Here is a 21082-nt window from a genome sequence, read left to right as displayed (position 1 = left end):
GCTATTTTTCAGATAATCTCAGAAATGGTCACGTTAGCAATAGAAAAATTTCACCCTTTCGTCAGACTTAGGGTAATGAGTGAACCTGCATTCTCTTTGGGAGGTGTCCTCAAACAGACTTTCTTTAGCAGCTGAAGAATTGGTCTGTGTGTGCTAGAAATCTTAGGACTGGAGAGGACAGAGAGACCAAATCTGGTTTCCGTTTTATCTATTCTCTCCCCCATATTTCCCCTTTAGTTCATACCTCTCATTTTCTGTACATGTGAAAAAACACGGTGCACCAGTGTGGTCTGATCCCAGTGGTTCAGTGTTTGAAATTGGTGTTCGCAGCCTACTGGTTTCAGGCTACTGATTGTACTTTTAATTGCAAAATTATTTTATTAATACGGTTGCCTTTATTGGAATGCAAGCTCCAAGATGACAGGGACGATATATAATTTGTTCTCCTTTCTCTTTCTAGCGCCTCTCATAGTGTCTGATCCATTAGAGGCACTTATTAAATAGCCCCAAATTATTCACTGAATGAATAACTCAGTGAAAAAACAGAGGGGCCAAGATTCAAAGGATGAGTAGGCATCAGCCAGGAGAAAAGACAGGGAAAAGGATTCCAGGCAGTGGAACTTGCATGTGCAAAGGTCCTGTGGGTGATAAAGGAGTGGCGCTTAGCAAAGACTAAGCATTTTTCCAAATGGCCAAAGGTAGAGTTTGGGTGTATGATGGGAAACAAGTCTGAGGAGGAAGAGGTTATTCGTGTGATAAAGTTATCCATTCTTTGTGTCTTTGTTACTTGAGTCTCTGATGCTGATTTCTGAATCCCAGTGCACTGACAGGATCATCTGTCCTAAATTCCCATCGAAGGGGTAATCAGAATTTCAGCCAAGCTCGGTCCTAATTCCAAGGCACTGACAGCTGAAAAAGTGCCACTTAGTTGAGTACTTAGTATGTACCAGGCAGTGTACTAAGCCCTTTACATAGATGCATTCATTCCTCTAATCATGTGTCTGCTGTGCCTGGCTTTTCTGGAATAGGATCTTACCTTGAACCAGCAGTCTCTTGCTAAGAGTCAGATTTCAGTGGCCCAAAACAGCTCCCTTTCAACTGCCTTCCCTGGATTTCTCATGGCTGGATTTCTCATGTCTGAAGGAACCTCAGCAGCCCTGGAATTAGGATTGAGCTGGCTGAAGTCTGTTCACCCGTATGAACCCAAGACAAAGCTATCGAAAGAGCAGATCAGTGCAGCCTTCCAGACTGATGCCAAAGATCCTTGGTTTTCTCTAGGACTTCAGTTCCAGGTCAGCAACTGGAGTGCTTAGCTGGACGGATAAGAAGACTAACAGAGTGGCTTTGGAGTCAGGGAGACCCGGGTGTGACCCCCAGCCTTATCACGTACAAGCCATATTACCTTGGACAAGTTCCTTTCCCCATCTGAACCCCCGTTTTCGGGCATAAAAGGGAAATAAAAGTATTTACTCTAAAAGCGGTTTGAGGATTTAACGAAGCACGTAAGCACAGCGCCTGGCATATGGGGAGACAAGGGGACTGTCAGCTGCTGTACTGGCTGTATCGCCAGCCACAGGGGAGAGAAGAGGCTTGCTGTGGAATTCTTACGCTCTAGAGAGAGAAAGGAAAAGAAATTAAAAACAAGTACATGCAGATCTCTATTTGCTGCTGTTGCTGGGAGAATGGATTGTCTTGTTCACTGTATGTTCTGGGTCTGCAGGTAAATTGCAAAATCCTTTTTATTGAAAATTCATTCCGCCTTCCACAAATGTTTATTGAGTCCGTGCTATTTGCTAGGCACGTGGGAGAAACGAGGATAAATTAGAGGCACTCACCTTGGGAGTTGGAGGAGGGAGAGTACAGATTCACTATACATGTGAGGAAAAGCACACATTGTGCTTAAATACAGAGTGCTGAGTATTATTTACTTTAGAGCATTGAGGATCTTGCAAGGGCCTCTCATTGCCTTAGTGAATTAATAGAGAGCTCAAGCGGGGGGGGGGGTGCTACAAACAGGTGCCCACTGAATTTGGTTTTCCACCCATTGTTATTTATATAAGAATATGTTATCATATAATATCGTGTAGAATACTTGCATGTTTTGCTATTTACATTAATTATATATTATATGACTATATAATATTATTTTATTCTCATAGTAATATTTTACAAATGGAGTATTATATACTAAAATTACTACTTATGTACACGTACATGTTTATATAATACTGATTATACATATACTAGTTATATATTCTAATTATTTATATTTCTGCATTTTATATTATGTAAAATACTCATAGATGCTATATAAATATATAAGTAACCCAGTTACTTATATACCACATATAAGTTACTTATATAAGTACTGGGTTACTTATATCATCTCAGTTTGCTACCACACGTTTCTTTTTATTTAAAGTGGAAACGGTGGGGCACCTGGGTGGCTGTTAGTTAAGCGTCCGACTTCGGCTCGGGTCATGATCTCACGGTTGGTGAGTTCAAGCCCCGCGTCGGGCTCTGTGCTGACAGCTCAGAGCCTGGAGCCTGCTTCGGATTCTGTGGCTCCCTCTCTCTCTCTGCCCCTCCCCCACTTGTGCTCTGTCTCTCTCCCTCTCTCAGAAAATGAACAAACGTTCAAAAAAATTTAAAAAAATAAAATGGAAATGGTAAAGTTCTGCTTGGGTGAGATACTAGATACGTTAATCGAATCTGTGCTCTACTCCTACTCTGCAATGCTAAAGGACGTAGCGATCTGCAAACTGATGAGGGACTTCCCTTTCGTATCACATTCCGGTTTCTCATGCATTCATTCATCAGGTTTTGTGTGTCAGCCTCTGCCCTGAGCACTGGGGTACAGAGCCAGATATATGGCACGGTCCCTGGCCTCATGGGGCTCACAGACAGATCAGTTAGCAGCCACAGAAAGCCATGGTGGCCGCTGTCCCAGAGGAAGGAACCCCAGGTCTATGGTAGCACTAAAGGAGGCACCAAGGGAAGGTGGAGGCAAGCGCCTGGGGACGTTTTTGTTTTTTTTTTTTTTTTTTAATTTTTTTTTTTCAACGTTTATTTATTTTGGGGACAGAGAGAGACAGAGCACGAACGGGGGAGGGGCAGAGAGAGAGGGAGACACAGAATCGGAAACAGGCTCCAGGCTCTGAGCCATCAGCCCAGAGCCCGACGCGGGGCTCGAACTCCCGGACCGCGAGATCGTGACCTGGCTGAAGTCGGACGCTTAACGACTGCGCCACCCAGGCGCCCCTGGGGACGTTTTCTAGAAGAGGAGTTGCCTAGGTGGTGGGGGGCCGGGGCGGGGGGGAGGGGCTGTGGTCTGAAGAAGAAAGTGGGAAGAATAGGCATGGATAGGGAGGGGACAGCCTGTGAGAAGCTAGTGTCGATGCTAAAATAGCGTTACACGTTCAGGAGAATGGGATCGTGAATTTGCTGCTTCTGCTGACGTAATAATAATAGCAAGAGAACCTAACAGCATTCAAAGTAGTAGTGACAGCAAATACTGAGCATTCTAAGCCCTTGGATGCGTTATATCAAATCGTCCCACAAGAACCTTATATATAGCATTACACTCTCCATTTTAAGATGGAAGACCAGAAGACATGTTATTGACGTGTTACTCAAGGTTGCTCAACTGGTGGGTACAAGAGATCAAAGTCTGCCATCTTACCCTACTGGCCTTGGACTGGGTGCCTAACCTCTGTGAACCTCAGTCTCCTCCTCATCAAAATTAGGTTCAAAGTTCATTCTGAGGACACCACGGAATGAGGGTCACACAGCACCGGGCTCGGCGAATGGCAATCGGGGGTGGATCGAGGGCCGTGTCTTGTTAGGGAGCAGAGACTGGAGAAGTGGAGGGAAGCCATGTTAGTGAGATAGACTGGGCCACCTGCCAGAGGGCCGGCCCGTGGGATAAACCGAAGGGTGTGCTTTTCTTTCTGAAAGCCAGTGACAGGCATTGGGGAGCTTTGCGACCAGTCACGAGATGCTCAGGGTTGAGTTTGAGAAAAACCACTCTGTCCAGAGGGTGATGTGGACACAGCCAGGCCAGCCAGAAGGGTGGTGTCATCATCCAGGTGAGGAAATGCAACAACCCAGACTACGAAGTGATGGTCACAAGGGTGTGGAGTGGATGCAGTACACTAACTGGATGTGAGGCCCAGGGACCAAGAGGAGTCCGGCGACCCCCAGACTCCTGACTTCAGCCGAGGGACAGGCGAATGGTACAGTTTTCATCCACTGAGGCAGGAGGTACAGGAAGAGGAATGTTACGGGTTGAACCATGCCCCACCCCACTGATATGGGGAAGTCCTGAGCGCCACTATCTCAGAATGTGTCCTTATTCGGCAGTAGGGTCCTTAGAGAGGTAATCAAGTTTAAATGATAGGACTGGCGTCCTTCTAAGAATGGGGGGAATCTGGACACAGGTTGGCGTAGAGGGAAGACCATGTGAAGAGGCCTTGGGAGAAGAGAGCCATTTACAAGCCAAGCAGAGAGAGCTGGATCAAACCCTTCGCTCGTAGTCACTAGAAGGACACAACCCTCCCGACGCCTTGATTTTGGACTTTCTGACCTCCACAAGTGGGAAGCAAATTTGTTGGCTGAGCCACCCAGTTTGTGGTATTATGTTAGAACAGCAACCAGCAAATCAATGCAAGGAGTAAGTCATTTGCAGATGGCCAAGAATAATGTTTTGGATGAGTTGAATTCGATGTGTTTTTGGACAGCCAGGTAGAGACAGACAGCCCAGTGGTCATTCACTACACAAATCTGAGGCTTGGTGGCGGGGTGGGGGGCAGAGATAGAGATTAGGGTGCACTATTGATTCCCGATACTCCCACATCCATCCACAGCACAGTGTGACCAGTACATAATAGGAATTTGGAAAAGTAGTTGTGTGAGTAAAAGTCATGTTGGCCTGAGGACAGTGGGCAGGAGGGATCAACTAGTTCTGATGTTTCATCCCAGCACAAAAGAGGTTAACCCTCTAAACCCTGTTGAGTTTTAGAGGACTGCTGCACTGGTTGCTGATATTTCCACTCACCAAGAAGGAGAGTCCCGTATTTGTTCTCTAAAATCAAATGAAAAAAAAAATTAACCAAATACCAAAGCTATTCTTAGAACACAGAATGATAGCCTGTCTGGAGTCTTAGGTTCATGCCCATGTCTTAAAATGTTGACCTCCAAATCAGTAACAGGTCTATTTTAGGCAGCAGCTTCAAAATCTGCTTAGCTTAAAATGTCAAAATAAGTAGGCAGCATGGCATTATAGAAAATGGCAATAACTAGAAGTTAGGAGACCTTGCTTTGAATCTCAGATCTGCCTCTGAAAACTGAGTCACCTTAACCTTTCTGAGTCACCTTTCCCTCATCTGTAAAACAATGATGGGGTGGGGATAATTGGATGATTTTCCAGCTCTGACATTCTATGATTCTCTCAGTGTTGCCTTTCATTGCGAATGTTGGGAAGAAAAAAAAAAAAAAACATTTCCAGAAATAGGCCTGCCAACCTGATTTAGTCCACCAACATGAAGGCATGTAATGAAGTGTTAGGCAGAAGTTACATTTCACAGGTGACTTTGGTAGAATAATTTCTGCCTCCTTAAGATGGCAGGTGGAAAACTGGAAACAGTACCTGGTTTTGGAAGGCACCTTAATTACCAGCAAACTGGGTTTTACTGGAAGATTTCTGACTTCACATGATCGCAGGATTTTGTCCAATGACTTACATTTCTGACCCTGTTGAAACAGGACATGGAAAAACCACCCATGTCTAACTACATTTGTGATTTCTCTTAGACCCCTCAATATTTAAACCTCATGCGTTGGGCTCTTCCTCATATGCCTGGACATCCTAGCCCCAAAGGAGTACAGATGATTCAGATTTATGGAGTGCCTCATTTTAAGTGTCATGTGTTATGCCAGGTGCTTGACCCGTGTGACATATTGCCTCATTTGGTACACCGTGTAGCCGATCCCGTCAGCATATCTTGTCCGCGCTCAACATTGCTGACGGTTGTTGACTTAGGGCTTCCGTCCGGCTGTGGGAGCATGCTTGCCTCCGCAAGCCAGAGGTGCCTGGGAGTTACCGCTGTAGAAGCAACCCCCGACTGATACAGAGGGGAATTCGGGGGATCAAAATACTCCAGCCTCCTCACCATGTGGTTGGGATACCTCTGAGTGTATTCTACACTTGTGCACGGGGGTCCTCAGAGGGACTGAGTTCCAGTTACCCACTGGGTGCTGCCTTGAAAGCACACCCTTTATTGGCCGCCTTCGATTTCTGTCTTGATACCCTGGTATTTCCTGTGGTCGTATTCCAGATGAGGTACTTGCTCTCAAATCTTTGCATCGGGGTCGCCTTCGGGGGGGAATCCAAACCCGAACAGCTCCCGAGACCCGTATGGAGCAGGTACCATTACTGCTAAGGTTAGATAAGGAGCCTGAGGCTCAGTGTGGTTAAATGATAGTTGTTGAGTCTTGATACCGTGGTTTTGCTGGCTTACGTGGACTTTCCTCCACCACCCCTAGTTGTCAGCCAAGGGAGACTCTGTCCCCCCCCCCCCCCGGGGACATCTTGGCGTTTTTGCTGATCAAAACTGAGGGGAGCTATCGGCAGTTAGCAGGTGGAGGTAGAATAATTTGGTAGACATGCTGCGTAGGCACCTTACGAAGCCCAGCGGAGCCCGACAAAGACTCATCCAGCCTCAGAGAGGTCAATAGCGGCAAGGTTGAGAAGTCCTGCCCTACACCCAGCGAGACCGGTTGTTGGGCGGTGACCCTCCCGTGTGACCGGTGTCTTGTGTTTCACTTCCAGGGTCAAGCTGTGGCTCAGCTGTGTTCCACTGTCCCCAATGTGACTGTCTTTGGAACAGCTTCTACTTTCAAGCACGAAGCAATCAAAGGCTCCATGACCCACCTCTTTGACAGAAATGCAGACTACGTGCAAGAAGTGAAAAGGTAAGGTGTGTGCTCTAGAGAGGGCCAGGTTGGTCCTTGCTCTTCTGCCTCTTAAAAAAAAACAGCGGCGCTCATTTACACGAGGGCCCGTGATAGTAACAGTGATAGCAATACTAGGAAACATTCGCCGGGGGCTTGGTAACACCAGCTCTGTGCTGAACACTTCACACGTATGAGCTCGTTGGATTCTCGCAACCCTGTTGGTACCGCCATGTGGAGAGGACGATACTGAGGAGCAGTGCGGTCGGGTGACCGGCCGGCGCGAAATTACGATAGCTGCTCTAACGCGACCTTAACGCAGAGAGGTTTATTTCTCATTCACTCACATACCAGACCAAGGACACGCGGACTCCAACCTGGGTGTGACCGAGGGCCGCCGAAGGGCCAACATGGTGACATGATCAGATTGGAGTTTTGAAAAGTGCAGAGAATGAAGGGGGGTGGGGGGTGGGAGGCTGCAGGCAGGGAGATCATGTTGTTGATCTCCTACGGCGGGGAACGTTGGTTTATAACCCGACTCATGATCCAGGAGCCACCGGCTATGGCCTTGTGCACGTCAACACAGGGAATCAGGTAGAAAACCCAGCTGCCTTGAGATGATTTGTGGGTCACACCTCTGCTGCTGCCCTTCTCCACCCCCAGCTCCTGAGGGGTTTCAGAGGTGTCTCAGGGCCGTTGTTCTGGTCTTTTCTTTGCCCAGCAGTAAGTTGTAAGATACAGAGAAATTCAGCCGTCCGTCTAGCCTCATACTAAAGAACTTACTGCACCCTGAAGGACTAGAGGATGAGAGGTCTGGTGAGGGTGACAGACTGAGACCAGATTAGGTGAAATTTGGGGAGTTTTTTGGAAAGGAGAGCCTTCTGATGGTCTGGATTTTCAGATTTGTTTAAAAAAATTTTTTTTTCATGTTTATTTTTGAGGGAGAGAGAGAGAGAGAGAGAGAGAGAGAGACAGAGTGTGAGCAGGGGAGGGGCAGAGAGAGAGGGAGACAAAGAATCCGAAGCAGGCTCCAGGCTCCGAGCTGTCAGCACAGAGCCCGATGCAGGGCTCGAACTCACGAACCATGAGATCATGACCTGAGCTGAAGTTGGCCACTTAACCCACTGAGCCACCCAGGAGCCCCTCCGATTTGTTTTTTTTTTAATTTTAAAGATTTGCACAGAGTTCAAGTCTGTCCCGATATCTCCAGTAGGACATGGAAAGAGAGCTCCAAAACTTGATATTAGAAGTTCGCCACCTGTTTCTCAGATATGTAGATACTGCAGGCATATTTTAAAGACTTCCGGCATAGACTTTCGCCTATTTCCGTAACCCTCAGGTAGCTCTTCCTTTTTGTAACTTGCATCTCTGGAGCTGTGATCGGGAAAACGGACTGCCAGTGTCCCTCCAGCAGTCTTTGCCTTTATCCCCTTAAGTGATATTTTGGCAAACATCCTTTCCTCCGTTCGTACCCTGACCTGCTTACTACCAAGTGTCTCTGATGGGCCAGGTGCTGTGCTAGGGCAGAAGATCCGGCAAAAAACCACCTTGAGCGTCACTATCTTTGTGGAGCTTTGAGTCTAGTTGGGGAAGAGGGATAAAAACACTATTTTAAGGGGCGCCTGGGTGGGGCAGTCGGTTAAGCATCCGACTTCAGCCAGGTCACGATCTCGCGGTCCGTGAGTTCGAGCCCCGCGTCGGGCTCTGGGCTGATGGCTCGGAGCCTGGAGCCTGTTTCCGATTCTGTGTCTCCCTCTCTCTCTGCCCCTCCCCCATTCATGCTGTGTTTCTCTCTGTCCCAAAATAAATAAAAAACGTTGAAAAAAATTAAAAAAAAAACAACACTATTTTAAAAATGGATTTGTTTATGCTTTTGATACATGCTCTGATGGAGATATGCAGGCTGCTGGTGAACATATGCAGACAGGGAGATTAGACATAGCGTTCATCCAAGAGTGAGACTCGGGCTGAGCATTAAAGGATGAGAAACGGGCCAAAGGAACAGCATTTCTGACTAAGTTGAATAGCACGTGCTAAGGCTCAGGGTCAGGAAAGACTTGGTTAAATTCAAGAATCTGAAAGGAGACCAGAGGAGCTGGAGGTACTACAGTGTGGGAAGCAATGGGAAAACCAGGTCAGGAGGTAGCTACTCTTCTGAAAAAGTGACAGTCTGGGGTACCTGGGTGGCTCAGTAGGTTGAGCTCAGGTCACTTTGGCTCAGGTCACAACTTTGGCTCAGGTCACCATCTCCTGGTTTGTGGGTTCAAGCCCCGCATTGGGCTCTGTGCTGACAGCTCGGAGCCTGGAGCTTCGGATTCTGTGTCTCCCTCTCTGCCCCTCTTCTGCTCACGTGCTCCCTCTCTCTCTCTCAAAAATAATAATATTAAATATCAAAAAAAAAGGGACAGTCTGCCTTCCCCATTTTCCATGGAGAATTTTCCCATCCCCTTATCCCTTTACTGTCCTCCACCTACCTTCCTAGCCCCCGAGTCAATGATTCCTGCTGATGTCAGAGGAGCAGAAAGGGACAGCATCTGAGACCCACGTTCCCACCACCTTCTTTCAAATGCGACTTCCGACAATTCCTTATGTTTTTAGGCAGAGACCCTGGGATCCAATTAAAAATCACTAGGAAGCCACAGATAGGTTCATTCTCTCTCCCACCACCCCTGCCCTCAGGAAAAAATCCAAAGGAACAGGCACCTGCTGCCTGTTGCAGAACCAAGTAAATGCTTTGGCTTCATGGTAGGTGTTCAACATATGCCAACAAGGTGAATTATAGCATTGTCTGTTACAGTGAGATTTCAGAACCAGCCTCCATTATCAACAGGAGGAAAACACTTCAGTGCATTATGCGACACCCACGCGCTTGAATATTATGCAGCCCCTAAAAAAAAAAAGATAATTATGAAGATTCTGTCACAAAATGAAAAAATACCCACGGTAGCATATTGAGTGGGAAAAAAAAGCAGAATGCCAGATTCCAGCTACACTGTGATCACAGCTTTGTATAAAGTCTTGGCGCATAAAGACAAAAAAAAAAAAAAAAAGTGGTGGGAAAAAAATCTAACCACTAATATGCAGCAGGAGTAGAATGCAGAGTGATTTCTCTTTACTTTTTGGACCACGGTTATTGTTTGTTACAGCGTTTGGTGGTGATCCACCAGGAAAAAATAATATTAACATAAAATTTCTTGAGATGCAAACTCTTTGTTTTAATTTTTTTTTTAATGTTTATTTGTTTTTGACAGAGAGAGAGAGAGAGAGAGACAGGGCATGAGGAGGGGAGGGGCAGAGAGAGAGACACAGAATCCGAAGCAGGCTCCAGGCTCTGAGCTGTCAGCACAGAGTTGGACGCGGGGCTCGAACCTACGAGCTGTGAGATCATGACCTGAGCCGAAGTCGGACGCCCAACCGACTGAGCCACCCGGGCGCCCCAAGATGCAAACTCTTTTATAAGCCAGTCAACTGCTAAGCTGCTTTGAACCCGTTCGCAGCCTTCCAGCAGGCATTGTAAAGGGAATGGGGGCAAAGTGTTTGTAACACAGACCGAACCTTTACGTCACTCACCCCTTCTCTGTCTGACTATGCTCGAACCAAACAGAAGAGTGAGAAGCTTTGGATTCTGTGCATCCAGCAGTAAGGACTTCCAAAATAGAGGAGAGAAAGACGAGAGAGATCACCGAGGTGGGCAGCCCCCAGCGGGGAGCATGATGGACGGGAAGCATCTAAGTAGGTAGAGGGAGGTGGGGAGCGAATCCCAGCAAGGTGCGCGGGCACAAGCAAGGCGGATAATTGCACCAGGCTTTGCTGGTGTCCTCCACTCTGCTGACCCATACGATTAGACCATAATTCATGCACCTTGGGTGGTCCTGCGAGGGCAAAGTGCCTCGTTTTACAGGTAAAGAAACTGAGGCAGCGGAAATCGATGAGGTGTAATCACTCGGAGAGAACAGAGAATGTGATTGAGAAAGGATTCCTAGAGGTGGTATTGACAAGTAATTGTCAACATGTACTAAGAAGCCTCCTATGGTCCAGGGACGGTGCCTGGCACCCTGTGGAAAGCCTCTTGTGCACGGGGTACTGTGCTCAGCCCCCTGTGAGAAGCCTACTATGTACCAGGAACTGCACGCTGCCTTCCGTGTGTCAGACCCTTGTGTGTGCCACACAATTCTCTGGGAGAAGCCTGCCCTGCACCCTGTGCCGGGCACCCTGCAATGACCTCATCCTCCCATCATGAGCTTGGAAGTGGTTAAAGTGATGGCACAGATGAGTTCTCAGAGAAAAAAGGAATTCAGAAAGAGAAGCACTGAGCGGACAGCCAAGGATCCAGCTGGAGATGAAAGTAACAATAAAGGGGGAATTAGCTTCTTGGCAAAGTCAAGGGCTTCTCTCCCAGCAACGGCCCTGGTGGCCCTACCGCCGCTCAGGAGGGATTCTTTGCTGGATCCACGTGGGCGGGAAGCAAAGAGGGGCGTCCGCGATAAAGGGGCGAGGGGTTGGGGACCCAGGAAGGACAGGCACGGGAGCCTTCGATCAGCCATTCCCAAATATCTTTCTGCTGAATTGGGCCCAGAGTATCTCTGAGCTGGGGCTCTTTCTGTTTGGGCTTTGAGTGTGCGGAGATTTATGACAACAGGAGAAAGCCCTCCCCCCCCGTCTGCTTCTGTGTAATTATGATTACACACACACAGGCAAGGCGGACACCCCCAGAGATTTTCAGCGGCGGTGGGGGGGGGGTGGTGCTAAGAAATGAGGATGGCCCCTGACCTTCTGAGGGGCTGCCTAGCTCTGCTTGTGAATTTCATGATCGTTCCATTAAAAGGAGCTGCTAAGGTGCCCTTCACTGTGAATATGAGTAAGGGAGGCCCTGATTCCAAATAGACCCGACTGAGTCCCATTCCGTCTAATCCCCTGGTTGGGCTTGTAATGATTGAATGGGGGTGGGGCACTTGATCCATTTTGAAACTCACCTGCAGGCTGCCCGGGGAGCAGCCCCCAGCTTTGTGCAGCCCCTGCTGGGAGCCCGTGTGCCCACTCGTGGCAATGACGGTCACCAGGGCTGACCACAGCTCATCTTAGGAAAGCCGGCTCTGCCTCTGGTGCCCTCACTTGGTTTCTGGATGTAGTGGATGTAATGGGTCAAACCAGAGTCCCCCCTCCTCCCCCCACCTAAATCCCATTCCCTGCAGTGGCCCCTTCAGTATGTTGCCTGACCCCGTGGAGCCTCAGTTTCCTCATCCATTACGTGGGGATGATGATGGCCCCTGGGCTACAGGGTTGGCGTGAAGCGTCCTCAGTGAGACGGGACTCAGGAAGCGCTCAGCACTGTGGCTGGCACCTCGTAAGTGCTCTTGAACGTGGGACACCTTGTGCTAGCAGGGTCAAGGGTAGCCAGCCTCTGCTCTAGTGGTTTCTGGGCTGGTGGCTCCACCCACCCTAATGGTTGTCTGGGCTAATGGTTGGGGTTGTTGACATTTTGCAGTCTTTCGTTTATACTCTTCCCACACTGAAAGAATTCTCTTTAAGTTGGCCCACTCTGAACAAATAAAAAAAGCTACTGTGGACCCAGAAGCTACCATAAGCATCATGTTCCATGTGCAGAAACTCACCCAGGCTTCACAGAGGAGCCTGGGGAGGGTGTTATCAGCTGCATTTCCTTCCACAGTTGGGGACACCGAGAGGCTAAGGAACTCACCTGAGGTCACACAGCAAGTAAATAGCAAACGAAGTGCTAAATACTGAGATGAAATTCAGATTCCCGAGCCCAGTGCCCTAGGGCCCTAAGGCCACCCCCACACCTGCCCACCACCCCCATGTTAGTTATCAGCTGTGGCAGACACTCTTGTGTCCTTCTGGAAGGAGACGGTGTCCAGACAGGGCCTCCCGTACATGGGTGGGTGTCCCAGAGCCTCCTCCTTGGGCCTATTCGATGCTCACTGCCCCAGGTCAGCCTATCACAGTGTCTTCTGCGGAATGCCTTTCCTTTGGCACCTGGCCGATTCCTCTCACCCATTAGCACTCAACAGAAGGACCATCTTCTGTCACCCCAAGTGGCTCCGTTGGAGCTATGGTGATTAGGTCCGGGCTGTCTATTTAGTCTGTCTTCCCTGGTATGAACTCCTGGATGGCAGGGATGAACGTGAACCCTCATCTGTGTACCCCCAGCTCAGCACACCCAGTGTCCGGTGTGACCTAAGCACTCGGCAAGGGGTTGTCCAGTGGCTGGAAATTTAGGACCAATGTGTAGGACCCTGACCTGGGGCCTCTCCTAACATCTAGCATGACAAAAAAGCGGCTTAAAAATAGAAACCTCTTGGCCTCTCTGTTTGAAGTAACATAGTCTAACTCCGGGCATGTCTATATTTTTTTAAACTTAAAAAAAAATATTTTTGAGAGAGAGAGAGTGTGTGAGTGTGCAAGCAGGGGAGGGGCAGAGAGAGAGAGGGAGACACAGAATGGGAAGCAGGCTCCAGCCTCTGAGCTGTCAGCACAGAGCCCAAAGCGGGGCTTGAACTCAAGAACCGCGAGATCATGACCTGAGCCGAAGTCAGACGCTTAACCGCCTGAGCCACCCACACGCCCCTCTGTATTTATTTTTAAAGACAGCGTTTAAACCAGAATCCTTCAGAGACTGCATGAAATTGACTGCTTCCCAGAGCTGCTTGCTAAAGCAGTGCTTCCGTAATTATAGTGATTTGAACGTTTATTAAATCTTAAGTTCGGAACGGTGAAAAGGCCATGGCTCTGGAATCACACTGGACCGCGGTTTGAATTGCAGGTGCACTAGTTACGTAAGCTTGGGCAAGGCGCTGCATCCGAGAACCTCCATTTCTTCCTCACAAAAGTGCAGTTAAAATGCCTGTCTCATAGGACATGTCATAAAGATTAATTCTGCAATGCCCGGGATACAGTAGAGCTCAGGGAAATGGAGTTCCCTTTGAAGGAAGCACTCAGATAGCAATGCAGAATGCCGTTCTTAAAATGTTTTCTTCGTTGCCTTGCGTTCATTCACTCATCATCCACTCATACAATCCATCAGTATTTGCTGAGAACTAACACTGTGTCCGGCAGGATGAGAAGGGCTGAGGATACGACAACAGGCAGCACAAACACGGTTCCCCCGTCTCATGGGGCTTACCTTTTGGCAGAAGAGACAGACAAATAGAATAATCGCAGCCCGTGATAGATACTGAAGAGTGTCTTTGGTACAGACGCGAAAGCGCAAAGGGAACTGAAAGAGAGGCGATCTGGGGCTGCCATTTCAGGTGGTGTGGTTAGTTACAGCGTCTCTGGGGAAAAGTCTCATGTCGGTTAAGACGTGAAGGACGAGAAGGAGCCAGCTCTAAAGAGAGCTGGGGAAAGGCTGTTCAGGCAGCGATTCCAGCCATATGCAAAGGCCTGAGGCAGGAAGGTTTCAGGAATAGCTACAAGGTCACAATGCCCTGAGCAGTGAGTGGCAGGTGAGGAGGAGGGAGTGGGCAGTAGGCTATAGGTCGCCCCTTGCTGGGTCTGTTCTGCATTTTCCACAGACCCAAGAGGAAAGAACAACGGGCCTAGATGGGGGCAGCTGTCCTGGCAGTTTGGGGCAGAAAATGGGCCGCTCACAGGTGGAATCCAGATGTGAGGAGCGTCAGGCAAGAAGCGAGCATTTGGGCCTGGGCAGGTCCGTCAGGGGTGCCCCAGAAAGTGTGCACAGCCCAGCGTGTGAGGGCTGCTCCTGAGCACAGGTGGGTGTCTTGCAGTAAAGGAAGGAGGCCCCGGGGAAACGGAGTTCACGTAGAAGACTAGGTGGCTCAGGAGGGCTGGCAGCAGAAGCAGTGAAGGGTCCTACCTCCTCAGCAGCGAACACACTTGGCAGAAGAAAGACTTGGCAGAAGTGAGGAAGACAGGAGGCATGGTCACCCAGCCCGTGAAGCAAGGTGGAGACCTGATCGCCGGGGGTGAGGCACCAGCCTGGAGCCCACCCAACCGTGTGTGTGCGTTCCAGCCCTCGCCTGCCTCTTGGGTCTCACCTCAGCACGCTCCCTCTCATCTTCTCTACTCCAGCCAAACTGGCTGCTTCCCAGGCTTCCTGCTCACAGGCCTCCTCTCACCACAGGACCTTCGCACATGCTGTCCCCCCCCCCCCGCAGGAACACTATTCCTGCCACTCTTTACCTAGATAACTCCTACGCTCTGCCTTTCCCCAGGGATGCCTTCTTGGGCGTACATAACTGGGCACACTAGACTGACACAGTCTCGTAGCACCTTTGTGGCATTAGACCCCAATCAGTTTCAGTCTGATATTCATTTGTGAAATATGGGTTAACATCTGCCCCACAGAAGTTCTAAAAGGGGAGGAATCCAATCTGTTTGGTCTCACCACTGTATCTCCGCTGCCTCGTGCAGCGTCAGGGCTAAATACTTAATGAACAAATTAATTATTAATAAAAAACAGTAATGCTAGCTTGACTCCTCAGTAGCTGGCTTAGACCAGTGGTTCTCAAAGGGTGGAGCCAGCATCATCAGCATCCGCATCTCTGGGGAGCCTGTAAGAAATGCAAATCTTGGGGAGCCTGGGTGGCGCAGTCGGTTAAGCGTCCGACTTCACCCGGGTCACGATCTCGCGGTCCGTGAGTTCGAGCCCCGCGTCGGGCTCTGGGCTGATGGCTCAGAGCCTGCAGCCTGCTTCCGATTCTGTGTCTCCCTCTTTCCTTGCCCTTCCACCATTCATGCTCTGTCTCTCTCTGTCTCAAAAATAAATAAACGTTAAAAAAAAATTAAAAAAAAAAAAAAAAAAAGAAATGCAAATCTTTAGGGCCCGCTCCAAAACCCACTGAAGCAGACGCTAGGAGGCGAGGGGGGAAGGAGGGCAAACTGCAGTCCGTTGGAATGAGCCCTCGGGGAGATCCTGGTGCCCACTTCGGTTTTAAATCCACTGGCCTCATTCCCTATAGTGGGGAATTTATCAGTGAACTTATAAGTGGGACTTGAACCGCCCTGTCTTTACAGATAACCATTCTATTAGGCAAAAGCTAAAACTAATCTTTTTTGTTGAGTCAGTGTGATGACTGGACTTTGGACTTGACCTGAGGGCTTTAAAGGTCACGACTCAGCTGTGCTGGGGCTGGGGGTAGTTGACTTAGCGTCTGAACCGTAGACATACATGTGCAGTTTCCTACTGGGGAAAACAGGACCCAGCTGTTGACTTGAGCGGCACTGCCTGAACTTTGTTCGGAGGTGAGGGTGGCAACACTCAGCTCTGTGCTAAGACAAGATAATCCTGCAAACTCACAAACCGAAGCAGAGCAGGGCCCAGCCACACGTGGGTGCTGCGGGGGCTTGAATATCTTCCCTAGCATTGCTGGAGCCTTCCTGTTGGCAGTTCTCTCCCGCATCTTATCTTCTAACAGTGGAAGCCCACCGATGTTTGTTAAATGCATAAGTGAGTGAATCAAGGAACGTATACCTAAATGAATGGAAGAAGGGATCAAGAAATGCTTCGTCTGCTTAATAGAATACAAATGTGGATCCTCTCTGTTGTGGAACCTTCTACTGCAGAGAGGAAGATCCTCTGTATTTAGCCCTCTTCCTCAAAGATTCCATTTTTGATTGAACCCAGAGATGGAATGAATAGAAGTTTGTGAGTTAACTAACAGGTCTGTAGAGCTCCACTGAGGAGGCAGGGAGAAGGGAAGAAAAGCTAATCCCTGCTAGACGAGAAACCTCATGACGACAGGAACATGTTGCTTTTGCTCCCCACTCCGTCTCCGGCATCTCAGACAGAGCCTGGCCCATTACCCAAGCTCCACAAACATCAATTGTTGAGCAACTAACTTACGGAGCGACCGTTACGTGACTGGCGATCGGCCGGGCATTTCATGGGTCGCCACGAAGAAACAGCTCGCTGCCCCTAACAAAGGAGAAGGCCGCATGGCATGGCTGGATGCAAATCCGGGTATCTGGCTGTGATGTCCATGCTTTCCCGCCTAACCCGGGCTGGCCCCTGGTAGCAGCCACCAGCCAGACTCTTAGCGGCCTCCAGGTTGTGAAATTCTTGTAGTTGCACCCGGGAAGGTAAACCCACCTCCCGGCCTTCTGGCCTATTTATGGCCGCTCCCAGAGCCCTTGCTGTTCCTGGTTTGGTCCCTAACATGAGCGTTACAGTATCTCTCTTACTTTGTCTTCACACCTTTTAGAATCTCTGCGGAAGGAGTGGACATTGTACTGGACTGCCTCTGCGGGGACAACACTGGAAAAGGTCTCAGCCTTCTCAAACCACTGGGAACCTATATTTTATACGGTAGGTGCCGAAGAGAAGCAGAGATACGGTCTGCAACAGGGGGCACTGCACCTGTGCTTACAAAGGCACTGACAAATGCCTTGTGTTGATATGTTGGGGTAGCGAGACGGGGGGCTTAATTTTAAGTGTTTTCCATAGTCTCGCTATTGCCAGTCGTTATTTTCAATTATAAAGGCAAGCGTATATGCCTATTGGCCTGTTAACCCCATGAATACTTCTCATTCCAAAAGGGGTAAAGCAAGGCCAAGCTGGTGTAGCCATTGAGGTGGGACTTGACCCACAGAAGGTGGCCCAGGTGGGAAATAGTACTGGCTTCAGAGGAAGTCCAAAAAAAAATGAAGGAATCAGGACCACAGTAGGACGGGAGGGGGCGGCGAGGATATGGGGGTTTTAAGGGAGATTCTCCACCATCGGAAATGAAACTGCAAAGCACAACCTCTTCCTCTTCTCAGCTCCTCCTGTGTGTCCTAATTCCAAAGAAGCCCTGCATGGCTGGAGCACTTTCCCTGATAACGCTCTTGAGTTTGAGCGGGAATTTATGAAAGTTCTCTGGGAGATTTTCTCCAGCAAAATGAGACCCCAGACCTTCCTCCTCTCTTCTTTCTCTCTTCTGTCACACGATTGTAAACTAATGTCAACGTGAGTCTCTACAAAGTCAAAAAACCATCTCTGAAGCCAGATATCACATCCTAAAGCCCAGTGATCCTGGGGCTATCCAACGTTTGAGAGTTTTAGCACTTCTGTCCCCTGTCGGTCTGATAGCAAGTTGAGCCTTCGCTCTGTGGAACTCAGAAAAAGATGCTCATTTCCCTGCTATTCGCTGAGAAGCTTCTTAAAGAGTTATTTGAGAGGTAGAAATATTCGAGCATCTTTTTTTTCGTCATCGTTATGACGGAAAGAGAGGAGATAAGCTTCCCATTGCTGGAGCATTGCAGTATTTTCAATAGCGGTCACACATCTGAAAGTCTTTGGAGGTGGATGCGTGATTCTTTACCCGTTCCCACTATTGATAAAAGGAGTTGTGAGCGTCAGTGCACGATGCGGGGATACCAGATATGATGAACATGTGAGCTGTAGTCGCTTCGGGAGCACATATACTAACGCTGACTAACATGTGAGTCAAATGTTAGACGGACAGTTTAATGGTTCTTATTTATTTGCCAGTTCTGTTTTTGCCCCAGTTCCATGATGCCATTTGGAAGAACATAATTTGACCGTCTCACATAGCATCTAGTTGATTGCATCAGTTACTAGGTAACGAGAGCCGAGTACCGTCCTCCTTGGTGATAAAAACAGAAGCAGTGATTGAATAACTGGCTACTAGACGACACAGGCCAAATAATGAGGTTCAGAATATACACTGTTTTTTTCATTCACTAGTGGAAAAGGACTAAGAAGGACTTATTCCCAATCTTTGGGGACAAGGCAACAGAGTTGTTGAAAAGACACCAATGCGGCATCTGATCTGTTAAGAGCGCTCTCATCCACTCCCCACCCCCAGGAACCACACAAAGGGAGCTTTTCTCTCTGTAAGAACATCGTAGAAAATCCTCCTAATTCCCTCCCTCATCTTCCCGTCGAATACTGCGTGTTCCCATCAGCAAATCTCCATTTCTCGCACCATTTGTCTCAAGCGGTTTTGACCTTCCTGCTCAGATTTCTTTGGAGCTGGTAGGCCGGTCACATCATTTCCTTGGCCCGTGAACCTATTTCACCCTCATTAGCTCTTCTGTACCCCATTTTTTCCACCTGTCTAACTTCTAACTCAGCCCCACCTCTCCCTGCCACTTAAGTGCCCAGCCCAGATCAGAGCCCCTTAACTGGTGAAGGAATCGAATTCAGACCATGAATTGGGCTCACCTAAGACTTCATCTCCAGTCTTGAAGAATGGAACCAATAAGACATTTCAGGAACTCATCATTTCATTAGAGTGTGGGCCTAAGTCACACTTTTGCTACGTGCCCAATTTTCCAAAGTAACGGCAGGGTCACCTTGAGAAATAGTACTTTCTCTTTGATCCCATGACGCTTGGCTCAAATTAAGTCAACCTGACGCCACCCATCCTCTCCATTTCCCCCCTTGTTCCGAGGCCGAATTGAAGTTATTTTCAAGCTCTTGGCACTTCTGGACCAGACAGTTGCCATTCTTCCACGTGTGGCAAGAGATGCTGATTTTCATTAGCAATAGCTTGACTTGGGAATCCTTCATTTGCAGGTTCATCCAACATGGTGACTGGAGAGACCAAGAGCTTCTTTAGCTTTGCCAAATCGGTAAGTATCCACACACGTCAAATGTACTGTGGTAGGTAGTGTGGTGATTTGCGTGTTGTGAGCTCCTCCATGTAAAGACATTGACCTAATATACCTAAATCTGTGTTTCCGTCCTCCGTGCCATTCTTTTCAATAGAGACTGCATTCCCATCATGCTCCTTACACATGGGCAAGACCGTGTGCGTAGTCTGGCTGCTTTGTCTAAACGAAGCAGAGAGGCGCGAGCCTCAGAGAAACTACAAAAAAGCTTTATTTTGATTTCAGCAGAGATTGCGTGAGTTTTGGTGTTCTTACCCTGGTCAAAAATAAACTTGGCATCTCATGCATCTTCTTTGCTCCGTGGAGAAACCAACCTTGAGTGTGGCCACTTTCTGACCGGGTCTCTGGGGGGGTTCTTAAGATTTTCTCTGTATCTCCGTTCTACTGAGCTGGAGATTCAAATGGGATCCCACAATTTTAGCAAGTCCCCAGGGCGATTTAGGACACAGGCAGATTTTTGTGTTCAGTAGCTTCAGTAGCTTCAGTAATCATGCTCTGCATGTAACGGTTACTTTGCAATTGAGAAGCCACATCCCCGGGCACTCCAAACTATCCAGATCTATATTCTCACCTAGAGCAAACACTTGCTAGAATCAACTTATTTGGGCTTGAACTTCAGTTTTTACCGCTGCCCCCTCAACAGGGAATTCTGCTTCCTGTGAGAGCTTGCTTCTGTCTCCTCTCCTCTCCTCTCCTCTCTTCTCCTCCCCTCCCTGCTCCCCTCCCCTCTCCCCTCCTCTCCTCCTCCTTCCCTGTCCTCCTCCTCCTCCTCCTCCTCCTCCTCCTCCACAGCAGCCAGGGTAGCACTGATGGACTCACTCACTTTGCGAGCATCTTCTAAGCACCTACCCTGTGTGCAAGATACCAGGGTATTGCAGTGAATGAGATGGGTTCATTGCAGCCCCTTGGGCCTCCTTCTAATGAGGGAGACAGACTGAAACAAGTAAAACAGAATTAAGACGAGGATTGTCGTTATGGTCATAAGAACTCTGAAAGGGATTGAAAACAGGGTGCAGGATGGAGTGGAGGCATTTTGAATAGGGTGGCCAGGGAAAGCCGTAGAGAGGGGTTTAGAAATGATTCTAAGTGTGGTACCCTGGGGTATTCATGTGTCCCTTAAGTGACCAACACTGGCTGCGAAAGGCTTCACCCCCGAACATTCCCTGGTTCTGGAATAATCAGTACTCCCTGTCCTGTGCGAGTAGAAGTAAAGAGGCTGTCTTTGCGTTTGAACTTCAGCATTCAGGTCAAGGAGCGTTGAAACTACAGAATCTGCAAGGGAGCAAGCACGGGGTGTGATGAGGGATGCTGTCTGAGCAGCAAGTCCTCTGAAGACAGGCTTCATGCCGCTCAGAGCTGTTTTGTGGCTGTAATTAACGTGATGCTGACAGCCTGCTGTGGGTAACCACGTTGACCCAAATTGCAAGCAACTGGAAGAATGTTTTCCCTGTCTCCCCCAAATGCACAATCACAGCACATGGTGTTAATGCAATGACTGCCGTGGGCCCAGGTTCAGTGAAAGCTCTCGTAAAAACAC

At 48.6% G+C, this 21082-nt stretch overlaps 1 protein-coding gene across 1 annotated transcript in view; it reads left to right on the top strand.

The window, feature by feature from the left end:
- VAT1L (vesicle amine transport 1 like) overlaps positions 1-21082 on the top strand; it is a 151564-nt gene that overhangs the window by 57237 nt on the left and 73245 nt on the right. Inside the window, exons 4-6 of the mRNA XM_030299563.1 lie at positions 6830-6972; positions 17133-17236; positions 19451-19506. Of these exons, the coding sequence (XP_030155423.1) occupies positions 6830-6972; positions 17133-17236; positions 19451-19506 (303 nt within the window). The remainder of the gene's footprint in view (positions 1-6829; positions 6973-17132; positions 17237-19450; positions 19507-21082) is intronic.

Source organism: Lynx canadensis, chromosome E2 (assembly GCF_007474595.2).
Source record: "Lynx canadensis isolate LIC74 chromosome E2, mLynCan4.pri.v2, whole genome shotgun sequence".
Lineage (NCBI taxonomy): Eukaryota > Metazoa > Chordata > Mammalia > Carnivora > Felidae > Lynx > Lynx canadensis.
Note: the sequence above shows the minus strand (reverse complement) of the source record. Positions and strands in the feature narration are given on the sequence as shown.